The 13,296-nt window shown below is 40.4% G+C and overlaps 1 protein-coding gene across 1 annotated transcript in view; it reads left to right on the forward strand.

The window, feature by feature from the left end:
- CEP152 (centrosomal protein 152) overlaps positions 1-12,888 on the forward strand; it is a gene marked incomplete at its 3' end in the record, with an annotated part of 87,018 nt that extends 74,130 nt beyond the window's left edge. The window contains exons 21-26 of the mRNA XM_082254674.1: positions 2,812-3,435; positions 3,525-3,642; positions 9,719-9,922; positions 11,399-11,486; positions 11,604-11,707; positions 12,728-12,888. Of these exons, the coding sequence (XP_082110800.1) occupies positions 2,812-3,435; positions 3,525-3,642; positions 9,719-9,922; positions 11,399-11,486; positions 11,604-11,707; positions 12,728-12,888 (1,299 nt within the window). The remainder of the gene's footprint in view (positions 1-2,811; positions 3,436-3,524; positions 3,643-9,718; positions 9,923-11,398; positions 11,487-11,603; positions 11,708-12,727) is intronic.
- Positions 12,889-13,296: the final 408 nt, after the last annotated feature.

Genomic DNA, 13,296 nt, shown 5'->3' on the forward strand with positions numbered 1-13,296 from the left:
GATGGCTGCAGCACTGATCCCAGCTGCAGCTGTCCCCCGCTGACTCTAGAGTCGGTTCACACTAATCCGACTCAAAGTCGCCCCGACTTCGGGCGACTTTGAAGTCGCCCGCGCAGCACGACTTCAGCGCGGCTTGAAAACGACTTCTCATAATAGAAGTCAATGCAAGTCGCTCCGACTTTGCCAAAAAATAGTGCAGGAACTAATCCTGACAAGTCGGATTAGTGTGAACCGGCACTAAGACTGAGAACTTAATGATCAAAGACTGCTGATCACTCAGTTCTTCAATCTGCAGGGAGCGGTGGCTTTCAGTGACTGGGTCTCTGCTCTGCCATCCAAAACACACTGGAGTGCCGGGCTGTGGAGGGAGGCAGGAGTGGCTGCTCATACTTTCAGTGGCTCAGATACGCTGAGCCAGCTGCCAGTTGGGGCATCTGGGTGGATCCTGACTTTAAAGTCTCAATCTTTCCTGAGCCTACTCTTTCCTCAGCTGACAGCGGGTCACAGGGATTTGAACAAACTGCACTCTAATGATCCATAGAAGTACAGCCAAAATACCTTTGGCTATACTTCTCCTTTAAAGATTGTTACCATGCCAGAGCAGTTAGGCCAATAAGGATGATATACATTAGTAGCATTTCCAAGCTCTGTTTTCTTCTTGGAGGGGTATGACCAACTTCCCTTCTGCTTTCAAACAGTTGCTTTCTTTTGTTTTTGTTTTAATAAATACAAGGCGTTCTCTGATTGGCCAAGGTGCAGATTGTGACATTATCCTTATGCCTCTCCACCTCGGCCAGTCGGAAAAAGCCTTGTATTCATAGTAAAAAAATACAAGGCTGTTCCTGAATGGCAGAGGTGTGGTACAAGCAACTCTTTTTGGCAATGGAGGGGAAGTCAACAGCACTTTACAGTCTGTAGCAAATGCTGCTACAGTGTATTAAAGGCATCCCATTCAGCCATACTGTACCATTATGATGTGTTTTAAAGGATAAGTTCCCCTTTGGGAACATGTTACATGTGCCACCCGTTTTTAGGCTCCATTCGCACTAATGCGTTTTTTCATGCTTTTTGCAGATATGCATTTCATTTTAACATGGGTTCCTATGGCACATATTCACATCAATGCATTTTGTGCCTCTGCATTTTTGGAATGGGTTGGGGACTTTTTTTTCCTGCAAAATGCAACGTAATAGACCCGCATCCAAAATGCAAGTATTGCGGTTTTGCTGCGTTTTTACCCCAATTTTGCTGCAATTTGTGTATTGTGTTTTTTAAATCTGACCAACAACAATTTTTCCCCAAAGAAAAAATAAAATTAAAAATCGCAAATTGCGGTAAAATCGCAGCAAAATCATGGTTAAAAAAAAAAAAAAAATGTGAAAAGCACAGCAAAAAGCACTACATAAACATTCAAAAGCAACATGCATAGGTGTGAATTGAGCCTTAGGGTGGGACATGTAACAGGTTCCCAATGCTGCAAGCTGCTGCCTGATTTGCCATATACTGTATGTCCAACTTTGTGTAATTGCTGTTCAGTGTCCACTGGTAAATATTTTTGTGTATTTGGTTCCATTTAAAGTAACCCTATAATGAGAAATCTATATTGGATTATATACAGTATGTTAAAAAATGGAGAACACTGGAAGCTGGAGAGGCTGCACACCCCTAGTACTAGAAAAAGAAGGTACCGAGGTACCAACCCCAGGGGTTTTTAAGCAGAAAAATTGAAATGTAGTGTGAGAACTAAATCATTTTCTTAAAAAGTACTTCTTTATTAGTAAATAACAGAATGTGAAAAAAGCAAATTGAATAAGATATTAAACATCCCCACACGGGGAAAAAGAGTATATTGTGAGGTCTGGTTACAGAGGATGATGTAAATAACAAAATGACATCGCAAAATAGATCATCACACATAGAAGAACTACCCCAACGCGTTTCAACCTATATAGAGGTCTTCTTCAGGGAGTCTGTGACGTCAGATAGGCGAAGTCAAATGGGGACCAGAGAGAGACAAAAAATGGCTGCGATATCCTCTAGCAACATGGAGATGTGTGAGTTCCCTACCACAGATGATATCCAACGATTTGGAGCTTCTGGTACCAAAAAATATGCGTACATATCACCCTGCAGGCTGGACAGGTGCTTGTTCTCCGCTCATGGCGGGCATCTGGTGACTCCCTGTAGCCCCGTGTACCTGTTCCTGTCATCTGTGGCAAGGGAACTCTCACATCTCCATGTTGCTAGAGGATATCGCAGCCATTTTTTTGTCTCTCTCTGGTCCCCATTTGACTTTGCCTATCTGACGTCACAGACCCCCTGAAGAAGACCTCTATATAGGTCAAAACGCGTTGGGGTAGTTCTTCGTGTGATGATCTATTTTGCGATGTCATTTTGTTATTTATGTCATCCTCTGTAACCAGAGCTCACAATATACTCTTTTTTTCCCCGTGTGGGGATGTTTTTTAATATCTTATTCAATTTGCTTTTTTCACATTTTGTTATTTACTAATAAAGAAGTACTTTTTAAGAAAATGATTTAGTTATCACACTGCATTATTTCTATTTTGCTGCTTAAAAAAAACCTTGGTACCTTCTTTTTCTATATACAGTACGTTCTATTATATTGCTGATCCCTTACTTAAAAAAAACTCTCATCACAGAAAACTTGGACCTCCATTTGGTGTAAGGGCATTAAGGCCCACACTCCCTGCTGATATATATATATATATATATATAATCTCCTAGTAAGCAGGTTAAACATAGATCGTTTCCATTACTTATTAAACTAACTATTGTTTCCCATCCTAGATATCGGATGCAGTTGCTGCAGCGGAAGAGAAATGGAAGCTTGAGTCTGAAAAAAATCAACACAGCATTAAACACACAGAAAGTGAAGAGAAAATTGCAGCATTACAGCGAGAACTGAACCAAAAGGCTGAAGAGTTTGAAGCCCAGATGAAAGTTGAACTCGGGAAGGCACGTGCTCAGTGGAACAAAGAGAAGCAGGAAGAAGTCCAAGAAATTCAGGCACAAAATGAAAAAGATTTCCGCACCTTCTTGGACGATCATAGGACCAAAATCAGCGACGTACTTTGTACAGCAAAAGCTGATTTTGAAAAGCAGAAAAATGAATTCCTAGCTCAGAAAGAGGCAGAAATGAGGGAACAATTTAATAAGAGTCTCAAACTGCGGATTTCTGAAGAATCTAAGCGTTTGTATGATCACGATAATGAGATCCTGTCGGAAATAGAGAACCTTATGTCAGAAATTCATGACGAACTAGTTGAAAGATGCAAAAGGGACGATCGCTTGTCACATACAACTGGCAGCTTAGATTCACAATTTCTACAGAAGTTAAAATCGTATCTTCAGAAATCAGTTAAAGGGATTGTTTACAAAGTTGTTTCAAATGCAAAACAGGGAATGAAGCCGGTATGTTTGTGCGGTTACCCATAACTATGTTGGTTATTTTTGGATGTTTGGACATGCTTTATTCATGTGTTTCCTTATTTTGTCTTTAGAAACATGATGAAAATGAGACTTGTCGTGATTCTAGTGTCTTAAGAGGGAAGGAAAGACTCCATCCTGAAGGTGCACAAAAAAATCCAAAAAGGATTCTTGCAGAAAAGGTGGCAAACGGTATGCTCAAATTTTATTAAAACCTACTTTGCTGAAACTATTTAAGATAATGTCCTTTCTTTTTTTTTTTTGATAAACGTTTACTGTCCGATACCTCATATGGGAGGTTTTCCCTCTCCTCCTGTCTCTGTGTGATAGGAGGTGAAGGAAAATCTCACTTGAGTATACAGATAGCAATATACTACTACAAGAACTACTAGAAGTTCTGCTCTTCCCTACTCTACAGGAAAACATGTTGGAGATAGTGATCACTATATATGTGTATCAATGTTGGAGATTCTCCTCACTTCCTGTGCTGGTGACAGCATGGTCATTGAGAAAGTGACAATGTGCACATTGGGGTCACAGATGACAAAAAAAAACCTAGTTCAATCAATAACACTTTAAATAGATCTTTCCATCGCTGCCATTTTTTCTTTAATTTTTCGCTTTATTTTATGACTTTTTTGGCCTGTAATGTGAAATTAAACTGTGTCAGAGTCCCAAAAGCTCAAATACTGTTTAATTCATTTTTAAAATTCACAGCAAACTTACCCATCCATCCGTAGCTTCATGCTTTATTTTATTGCAAAATCACCTTATAAAAAAAAAAACCACCCTGCTAGTGTTTCTAGCTGCGGCCATCTTGAGTAAGGGTATATTCATGTAGCATTTATTTCCTGTAATCCATATGCCCTTGGCTCAGGCATTAGGACAGGTGGGTGTGCTTATCTGAGAAAGCCCCTCTTCCCAGATGAAAGAAAAAATAATGCCTATAAAGACTCCTGGGATGTATGGCATTTTTTTTTAGCCTAGACCAGACCAGAATCCAGGAAGCAACTGAAGAAAGTAGTTTTAAACAAGTACATATAATCTTCCTATCTATTTACTAAGGCTAGTACCATAAGGATTAAAATTGGTTAATGTTGATTGAGAGCAGGAAGTTTCATTTTTAAAATGCACCTATAATATTTTGTTATGAATTTATTGTACGAAGTATTAGGCCTCTTGTACACAGCTGGGAAGTTTGGCATATGGGTGTACAGTGTAATACCTCTGTTGTGTCCAGGAGACAGATCTGCAGCATATTTTTGCCCAGAGCAGTTCATTTCAGAAAATGCAGTGCACACCTATAGGTAAATTTTACATTTTAAAAAAATGTGCACCTATTCATACACGCAGTATTGTCAATATTCCCATCGCAGGCATTCCTGGAAATTGGCTCATCTGTAGCGGGTGCTGCAGCAATTACCAACTGGAAACTGGAATCATCACAGATCAATGCACATATTTTCTAGCACACCATGGATTGTCAGATGTCTGAACTTTTTATTGCAGAAAGATCACATCACAAAGGAACAAGTGCAACGTTTCAGAGCCACACAAGACCCCTTCGTCAGGCATGTGATGACATAAGGGTCCTACGTTGCTCTTGGTCTTTTATGAGGTGATCTTTCTGCAATAAAAGGTTTGACGATCCATGATGTGCTGGTAAATATGTGCATTATTCATTTCATACACCAGCACACCCCCTGTACGCTGCATGCAGATATCTGTGTTCTTCTATGGCCTTTGAGGACCAAATGTCAGCTGTATTTGACACCATAGATTTAGGGGAGGAGGACACAACAAAAGCAATAAAATGTTATATACAGGTGCATCTCATAAAAATTAGAATATCCTCAAAAAGTTTATTTTATTTCAGTAATTCAATTCAAAAAGTGAAACTCATATATTTTATTTAGATGCAATACACACAGAGCAATATATTTCAATAATTTCTTTCTTTTAATTTGAATGATTATGGCTTACAGCTAGTGAAAACCCAAAGTTCAGTATCCCAGAAAATCAGAATATTACATAAGACCAATAAAAAAAAAAATATATTTTTAATACAGAAATGTTGGCTTACTGAAAATGCCTATGTACAGTATAGTATACACTCAATACTTGGTCGGGGCTCCTTGTGCATAAATGACTGCTTTAATGCGGAGTGGCATGGAAGCGATCAGCCTGTGGCACTGCTTGTGTTATGGAGGCCCAGGTTGCTTTGATAGCGGCCTTCAACTGGTCTGCATTGTTAGAGAATCTGTGGCGTATGGTAAAGAGGAAGATGAGATACACCAGACCTATGGGGTTTAGGTCAGGTTAGTATGCTGGCCAGTCAAGCTCAGTGATATCTCGATCATTAAAGCAAGTATTGGTACTTTTGGTAGTGTGGGCAGGTGCCAAGTCATGCTGGAAAACTAAACCAGCATCTCCATAAAGCTGGTCAGCAGAGGGAAGCATGCAGTGCTCCAGAACTTCCTGCTAGAGGGCTGCGCTGACTTTGGACTTATTAAAACACAGTGGACCAACACCAGCAGATGACATGGCTCCCCAAATCATCACTGACTCTGGAACCACTGGACCTCATGCAACTTTGATTCTGTGGCTTTCCACTCTTCCTCCAGACTCTTGGACCTTGATTTCAAAATTAAATGCAAAATGTTCCACAGTCCCTGATGATTTGCCATCTGCTGGTGTTGATCCACTGTGTATCAAGTCAAAATTTTTCAGCGAGACTTGGTACTTGCCCACACTGCCAAAAGTACCAATACCTGGTTTAATGATCATGGTATCACTGTGCTTGATTAGCCAGCTAACTCGCCTGGCCTAAACCCCATAGAGAATCTGTGGCATATTGTCAAGATGGAAGATGAGACACCAGACCCAACAATGCAGTTGAGCTGAAGGCCAACAGGGGGTCTCCTTACAGTTCCCAGGAAGGAAGGCAAGGTACATCGAATTCTGGACCTCAAGGACCTGTTCCAGCCCTCTCCGCTGTGCACATTCAGGTGGTGGAAAATTGGAAAGCGGTTTACCTCAGTGGACAGGGGTTGGACCTGGGGGAATGGTCACTTCATCCGGAGGTGTTTCATTGGTGGGGTACTCCCGAGGTGGATCTGTTGACCTCTCGTCTCAACAGGAAAGTACAGAAGTTTTTTGGCACGGTCTCAGGATCCTCTAGAGGACGTCACAGACGCCTTAGTGGCTCCTTGGAGTCAGTTTCGTCTGATTTACGCCTTTCCTCCTCTCAAACTTCTGCTGAGACTCCTGCGCAGGATCGAGGCAGGGGGGATTCCGGTCATTCTAGTGGCTCCACACCAGCCTCATCGAAGCTCCTTGGAGACTTCCTCTTAGGGAAGATCTGCTGTTCTAAGGGCCAATCTTCCTTCCTGCTTTACAATCACTGATTTTGACGACTTGGCTGTTGAAAGCCAGATAATGATGGACAGAGGTTTGTCTGAATCTGTGATTCCTATGCTCTTAAAGGCTGGAAAACATACCTCCTAGGAATATTTACCTTCGCACTTGGAGGACGTACATTGCGTGGTGTGAGGATTTTGACTTTCTTCCAAAGGGGGGTTGAGCAGCGCCTGGCTTTAAGTACAATCAAGGGCCAGGTTTCGGCCTTGGCAGTTTTCTTTCAACGTCTATTAGCTTCAAATTCCTTGCTGCCTATCTTTATTCAGGGAGTTTGGCACTTGGCTCCTTCAGTATGGTCTCCATTGCCACCGTGGGACCTTAATTTGGTGTTGTCAGTTCTCCAGAAGCCTCCTTTTGAAAATATTCGGGAGGTTACCCTGCTTACGTTGTCCCAGAAGGTGGCCTTTTTAGTGGCTATTACTTCTGCACGCAGGGTGTCAGAGCTGGCGGCACTGTCCTGTCATTCACCTTACCTGGTGGTTCACAGGGATAAGGTGGTTCTTCGTCCATGTCTGTTGTTCCTTCCAACAGTTGTCTCTGATTTACATTAGAATTAAGACATTGTGTTGCCTTCCCTATGTCCCAGGCCTAAATATCCTAAGGAATTTGCCTTGCATTCCCTGGATGTGGTTTGGGCAATCAGTGTGTACCTGGCAGCTACGGAGTCTTTAAAGAAGTCAGACACCCTATTTGTTCTCACGGATGGACCTCACAAAGGGTTGGCTGCTTCTGCTGCGAACATTTCCAGATGGATCAGACAGACAGTGATTCAGGCTTAGTAATTTAAGGGTCAGGTTCCTCCTTTCCCTGGTATGGAGCACACTACTCAAGCGCTTGGTGCCTCCTGGGTCTTCCATCATCAAGCGTCAGTTATGCAGGTTTGCAAGGCGGCCACCTTGTCTATGCACAGGTTCACAAATTTTTATCACAGGTGTATTTTAAGTGATGGAGACAGAATATCAACCAAAAATCCAGAAAAAGCACATAAAACAAATGATATAAATAAAATTACAGTTCAGTAAGTAAAATAAGTATTTGATCCTCAAGCAAAACATGACTTGGTGGAGAAACCCTTGCTGGCCAGCACAGAGGTAAGACGTTTCTTGTAGTTGGTTGCCAGGTTAGCACACATCTCAGGGGGGATTTTGGTCCACTCTTTACAGATCTTCTCTAAATCCTTAAGGTTTCTTGGCTGTCACTTGGCAACTCGAAGTTTTAGCTCCCTCCATAAATTTTCTATAAGATTATGGTCTGGAGGCTGACTAGGCCATTCCGTGACCTTAACATGCTTCTTCTTGAGCCACTTCTTTGTTGCCTTGGTGGTATGTTTTGGGTTATTGTCGTCATGCTAGAAGACCCATCCATAATCCATCTTCAGTGTTCTTGCTGAGGGAAGAAGGTTCTCATCCAAGATTTTAAAATACATGGCCCCGTCCATTGGCCCCTCAATTAAGCAAAGTTGGCCTGTACCTTTAGCAGAGAAACAGCCCCAAATTATAATGTTTCCACCTCCGTTCTTGACTGTAGGGATGGTCGTCTTCATCTGACCACAGCACTTTCTTCCAATCCTTCTCTGAATCATTTAGATGTTCATTAGCAAACTATAGACAGGCCTGTACATGCGCCTTGTTAAGGAGGGGGGCCTTGCGGGCGCTGCAGGATTTTAATTCATGGCGGTGTATTGTTACCAATGGTTTGTTTTGTGACTGTGGTCCCAACTGCCTTGAGATCATTCACAAGCTCCTCCTGTGTAGTGTGTCTGGGCTGATCCCTCACTTTTCTCATGATCATCCTTACCCCATGAGGCAACACCTTGCACGGAGCTCCAGACCGAGGGTGATTGATAGTTATTTTGTATTTCCTTAAATTTCAATTATTCGCTCCAACAGTTGTCTCCTTCTTACCAAGCTTCTCGGTGATGGTCTTGTAGCCCATTCCAGCCTTGTCCAGGTCTACAATCTTGACCCTGACGTCCTTTGACAGCTCTTTGGTCTTGCCCATGATGAGGTTAAAATGGAAGAAAGAGATTCTGTGGACAGGTATCTTTTATACACATAATGAGTTGTCATTCGGAGCACCTTCCTAAATTGATAGGATTAATCTGTGTACCGCATGAGCACATACTGTAGCCAGGCTGTGGGAGCCAGAATTATTGTTGGTTGGTAGGGGATCAAATACTTATTTTACTCACTGGACTGCAACTCCATTAACAACATTTGTATCATGTGTTTTTTTTCTGGATTTTTGGTTGATATTCTGTCTCCATCATTTTACACCTATGATAACAATTCTAGACCCTTCCTTCCTTTTTTTTTTTTAGTAGGCAAACTTTCATAATCTGCAGGGGACCAAATAATTTCCCCACTGTGTATATAATAAATATATATATAGTGTATGTGTGTGTGTGTATAATATATATATATATATATCTATATATATCTTATTTATAGATGCATCTCATCTATGTCGATGTCTGCAGGTGTATTTACCCGAACGCCCTCTGAGTGTGTTTGGGGCCATGTACCCACACGAATGTCACATTTGAGGCAGCGGCTGTGTCTAAAAAGGCAGCACAGTAAATGAAAATTAAGCTAAATTCTGCAAAGAAAAAAGAAAATGTTTCTTATGTGAAGACGGAACCAAGCTTCATATGAGAAAAGGAGTCTGATGGCTGGATAGAAGACTACCTAATACTAATCAAATATGAAAATATTAAATACTGTATTCATAGTTTTAAAAACAAATTAAACCTTTATTCCGAGCCAGAATAAAAAAAATGTACAAAGCCATTATACCTCTTCTTTAGTAGCTTAATAAACCTGGTGCGCTTCTCTCCAAATTGCTACAGGACATTTGCAGACAATGCTGAACGTAGATCCTCCACTAAAGAAGAAAAGTGAAAGCTCTGAATTTGGTTGCTGTGAGAATTGTCAGCAACAACTTGAGAAGTCAAAGAAGGAGTGCCAGGAGCTGCGGAATAAACTGGACAAAGCATGCCGCCACCTTCAACAGGCAGTCAAAGAGCAAAAGCTCAGAGGGGAGCAATTTAAAGGTATGCATCTTTATTATCCTTGTACATGGTAATGATTTATGAGCGCCAGATTTTTTTTTTTTTTTTTACACATCAATAGTTTTTTGATATTTAGGCACCCGTGTGTGCAGGCCTATTGAAAGCAAGGGGCTGCATTCAAATCGGTTTAGGAAAAAAAAAAAAAAAACATAACTGCCTTTAAACTTGGCATTTGTTGTGCCCATGTGCAAGAGCATTTAGACCTACAGGAGCCATTGTAGATGGTGCTTTGATTCACCTTGGAGGGCACATCATATCACATACCTAACAGCCTGCACTTGCAGATGAAGCATAGAAGCACACCTTCAGGTAAATTTGATATGTGTTTTCCCCTTTATTTCATTGCATTTTTGCATGGTGAAAATTTTTTTTTTTTTTTTATTTCTTTTTTTTAATTTAATATTGCAGTTTTGGCTGCTCCAGAGCATCAAAGCATTAAATATATATATATATATATTTTTTTTATAATGGATAGCACTTCTTCCTTGCAACACAAGGGTCATTGGTTCAAATTCCAACCATGACATTACCTGCATTGAGTTTGTATGTTCTCCCTGTGCCTAGTGGTGGTAATCTGGTTTCCTCTCACACTCCTTGTTTAAATAAATACAAGTGGAAAGATTTAGTGGGGAGGATACCTGTATCTACCTCATTTTGTGTGAATGAAGGAATGTTTTTTTTTTTTTCGTTAAGAAAAAGAAGATCCTTCTATGGCTAGTCTTGTCATCTTTTTCTCTAAATATTCTGCCTAGTGTAGTTATAGTAACTGTATCTACCTACTAATTCACATAACCACTAACTCATTGAGTTATGTTTTATGTTGTTTTTTTAGATTGTGTGAAATCAAAAAATTACATATTGGGATAATTATACTGCCAGTTCGAATTATTTTTGCGTGTTAATGTTTAAACATTAATTCTAGTCTTGATACTGCTGGAACTCCAGAGATGATATGATTTGTATGCTGCCAGCTTTCCAAGTACACATATGTAACACCTGATCGGCCTCTGGGGAAATCGTAAATCAATGTGGTAGCCTGAATTACTACAGTGATGGCCGCAATTTTCCAGGAACCGTGCAGAGCCTTTACCCTTCTGCATAGTAACCACAGGAGGTCGCTTGCTTGGCATGGCTTCCATTTAGAGAATGCTTTGCATTTGGCAAAACATTCTTCAATTGAACAAGGTGGAGAGGAATGATCTCCACTTCGTCCATTCAGAGAACGCTTTGCATTCATTGAAAAAAGTGCGTCCTGTGAATAGTATGCAGAATCGCAGCCACTCAGCGCGGCACCCAGGAGACTGCTGCTATCAATGTAGTGGCTTAGGCTACTACAAGGATTCATAGCTTTCACAGGGGTTGAACGGCTATTACATGCATACTTGCTTACATTGTGCCAAGCTTACTCAGTGTTAGTACAAAATATAACAAAATATATATATTTTTTTTTTCCTGAAGAAAATGAAACAATTGTCCAAACTCTAAAAAAAGAAAAACTTGAACTGCAGAAAAAGCTTGATGAAAAAGCTGTGAACCCAAAAGAAAGGTAACTCTTCTTCTACATCATATACATAGAATGTGTTTCTATGAAATGTAATATTGTGTACTTTGTTATTTTGAAACAAAGTAACTTTGTTTACTTCATGTTCTCTTGTCATTTTAGTTTTCCACCAGAAGAGGGTTCGGAGAAGGGCTGTGAGATGTGTAGAGGAAAGGCTTTGGAAGAGATGCGTTCTCAGTATATCAAAGCTGTGGACAAAATAAAAAGTAAGACTGTTAGATTTCAGTCCAGTAGACTCAGCAAATCATGAATAAAAACCCTGTATCACCTGAGGAGTAAAAGCTCACTTCATGTTTCTGACCATGTTGCACCAATATTTAAGGTGTGTGTGTATATATATATATATATATATATATATATATATATATATATATATATATATATATATATATGTGTGTGTGTGTGTGTGTGTGTGTGTGTGTGTGTGTGTGTATATATATATATATATATATATATATATATATATATATATATATATATATACAGTCGTATCAGCAGGGAGCATCGATAGTTTCAAAAAACTATTAGATGGACACCTTAAAGACCACAACATACAGGGGTATACAATGTACGGTTAAAAGCAAACACACACACACGCATCATAGGTTGAACTGGATGGACTGATGTCTTTTTTCAACCTCACTAACTATGTAACTATATATATATATATATGAAACAGCCCTGTTCCCAACCCCTGTCCCCCCATCCCTCCTCCTTCAAACTGACTCCCTTCCTTTACCTAAATTCAGGGGTTGTTACAGGCTGCCAGGCTTTGGCTAGTTCTTATGGTCAGTAGGGCCTTTAGGTGGTACAGGTCAAGACTGCTGTTTTTGTAGATGATCCCAGAATGATAGCGCCCTCTTCTGCCGCAGCTCCAAAGTGGATGCACACAAATCTGCCAGCGAATCCACACAGCACGGGATTATTTGCCCTTCTGCATGAGCCCTAAAGGGTCAGTCCACCCAGAAATATTTGCTGTTTGATTCTAGTTTATCACCAACCAGCTTCTTATTTCATTAGGAACCTCAATCTTTTGGATCTGTATATCATACACTCCTACTCTGCTGCTGCCCTCCTTGGGATGTATACTCGCATCTTCTAAATTCATCATAACCTAAAATTAAAATGTTGTGCAAACCTCTGAGAGCTTTTATTTATAGTTTGAACAAAAAAAAAATTAAGTACTGTTTTTGACAATAGTGAAAATACTTAATTGTTTTAAATAGGTGACATGCTTCGATATATTCATGAAAGCAAAGGAAGGGCTGCGGAAATGTTGAAGTCTGAAGTTTTAAAAGAACGTCAAGAAACGGCACGAAAAATGCGGAAATATTACTTAACCTGTTTGCAGCAGTTATTAAAGGATGATGGAAAGAATGAGGGGTGAGTGGTTGAAATTTATAGTGATTGCATAAGTTGGCCATGGATAGATCAATCCAGCCAAATTTTGATCCACGTGTGGCTGCTCCTGCTTGACAGAAGTCAGTCCAACTACTTCTGTAAAATGGGGTTGTTGGTAAATTTCTCTCAATCAGCAGCTGCTGACGCTGATCAGTTTGTTCGGACAGAGGAGAGTCCCTTCTGTTAGAATACAATGTCTTCACGGGGAGGATTCCTCTATCCACCTTCATTGTGTGGATGGAAGAATATGCTTTTTTTTTTTTTTTTCTTTTGGTCTAGCCTACTGGCTTAGGGGGGAAAAAGTGATCCATCTTTGACCAGCTTTAGGGTAGATAAAAGTACAGACTGGAGTTCTAGGCCAGTGGCTTTTGAGAAGCAACTTCTGGTAACCTTT

The sequence above is a fragment of the Pelophylax lessonae genome (genome assembly GCF_965119305.1).
Source record: "Pelophylax lessonae genome assembly, chromosome: 4".
NCBI classification, from domain to species: Eukaryota; Metazoa; Chordata; class Amphibia; order Anura; family Ranidae; genus Pelophylax; species Pelophylax lessonae.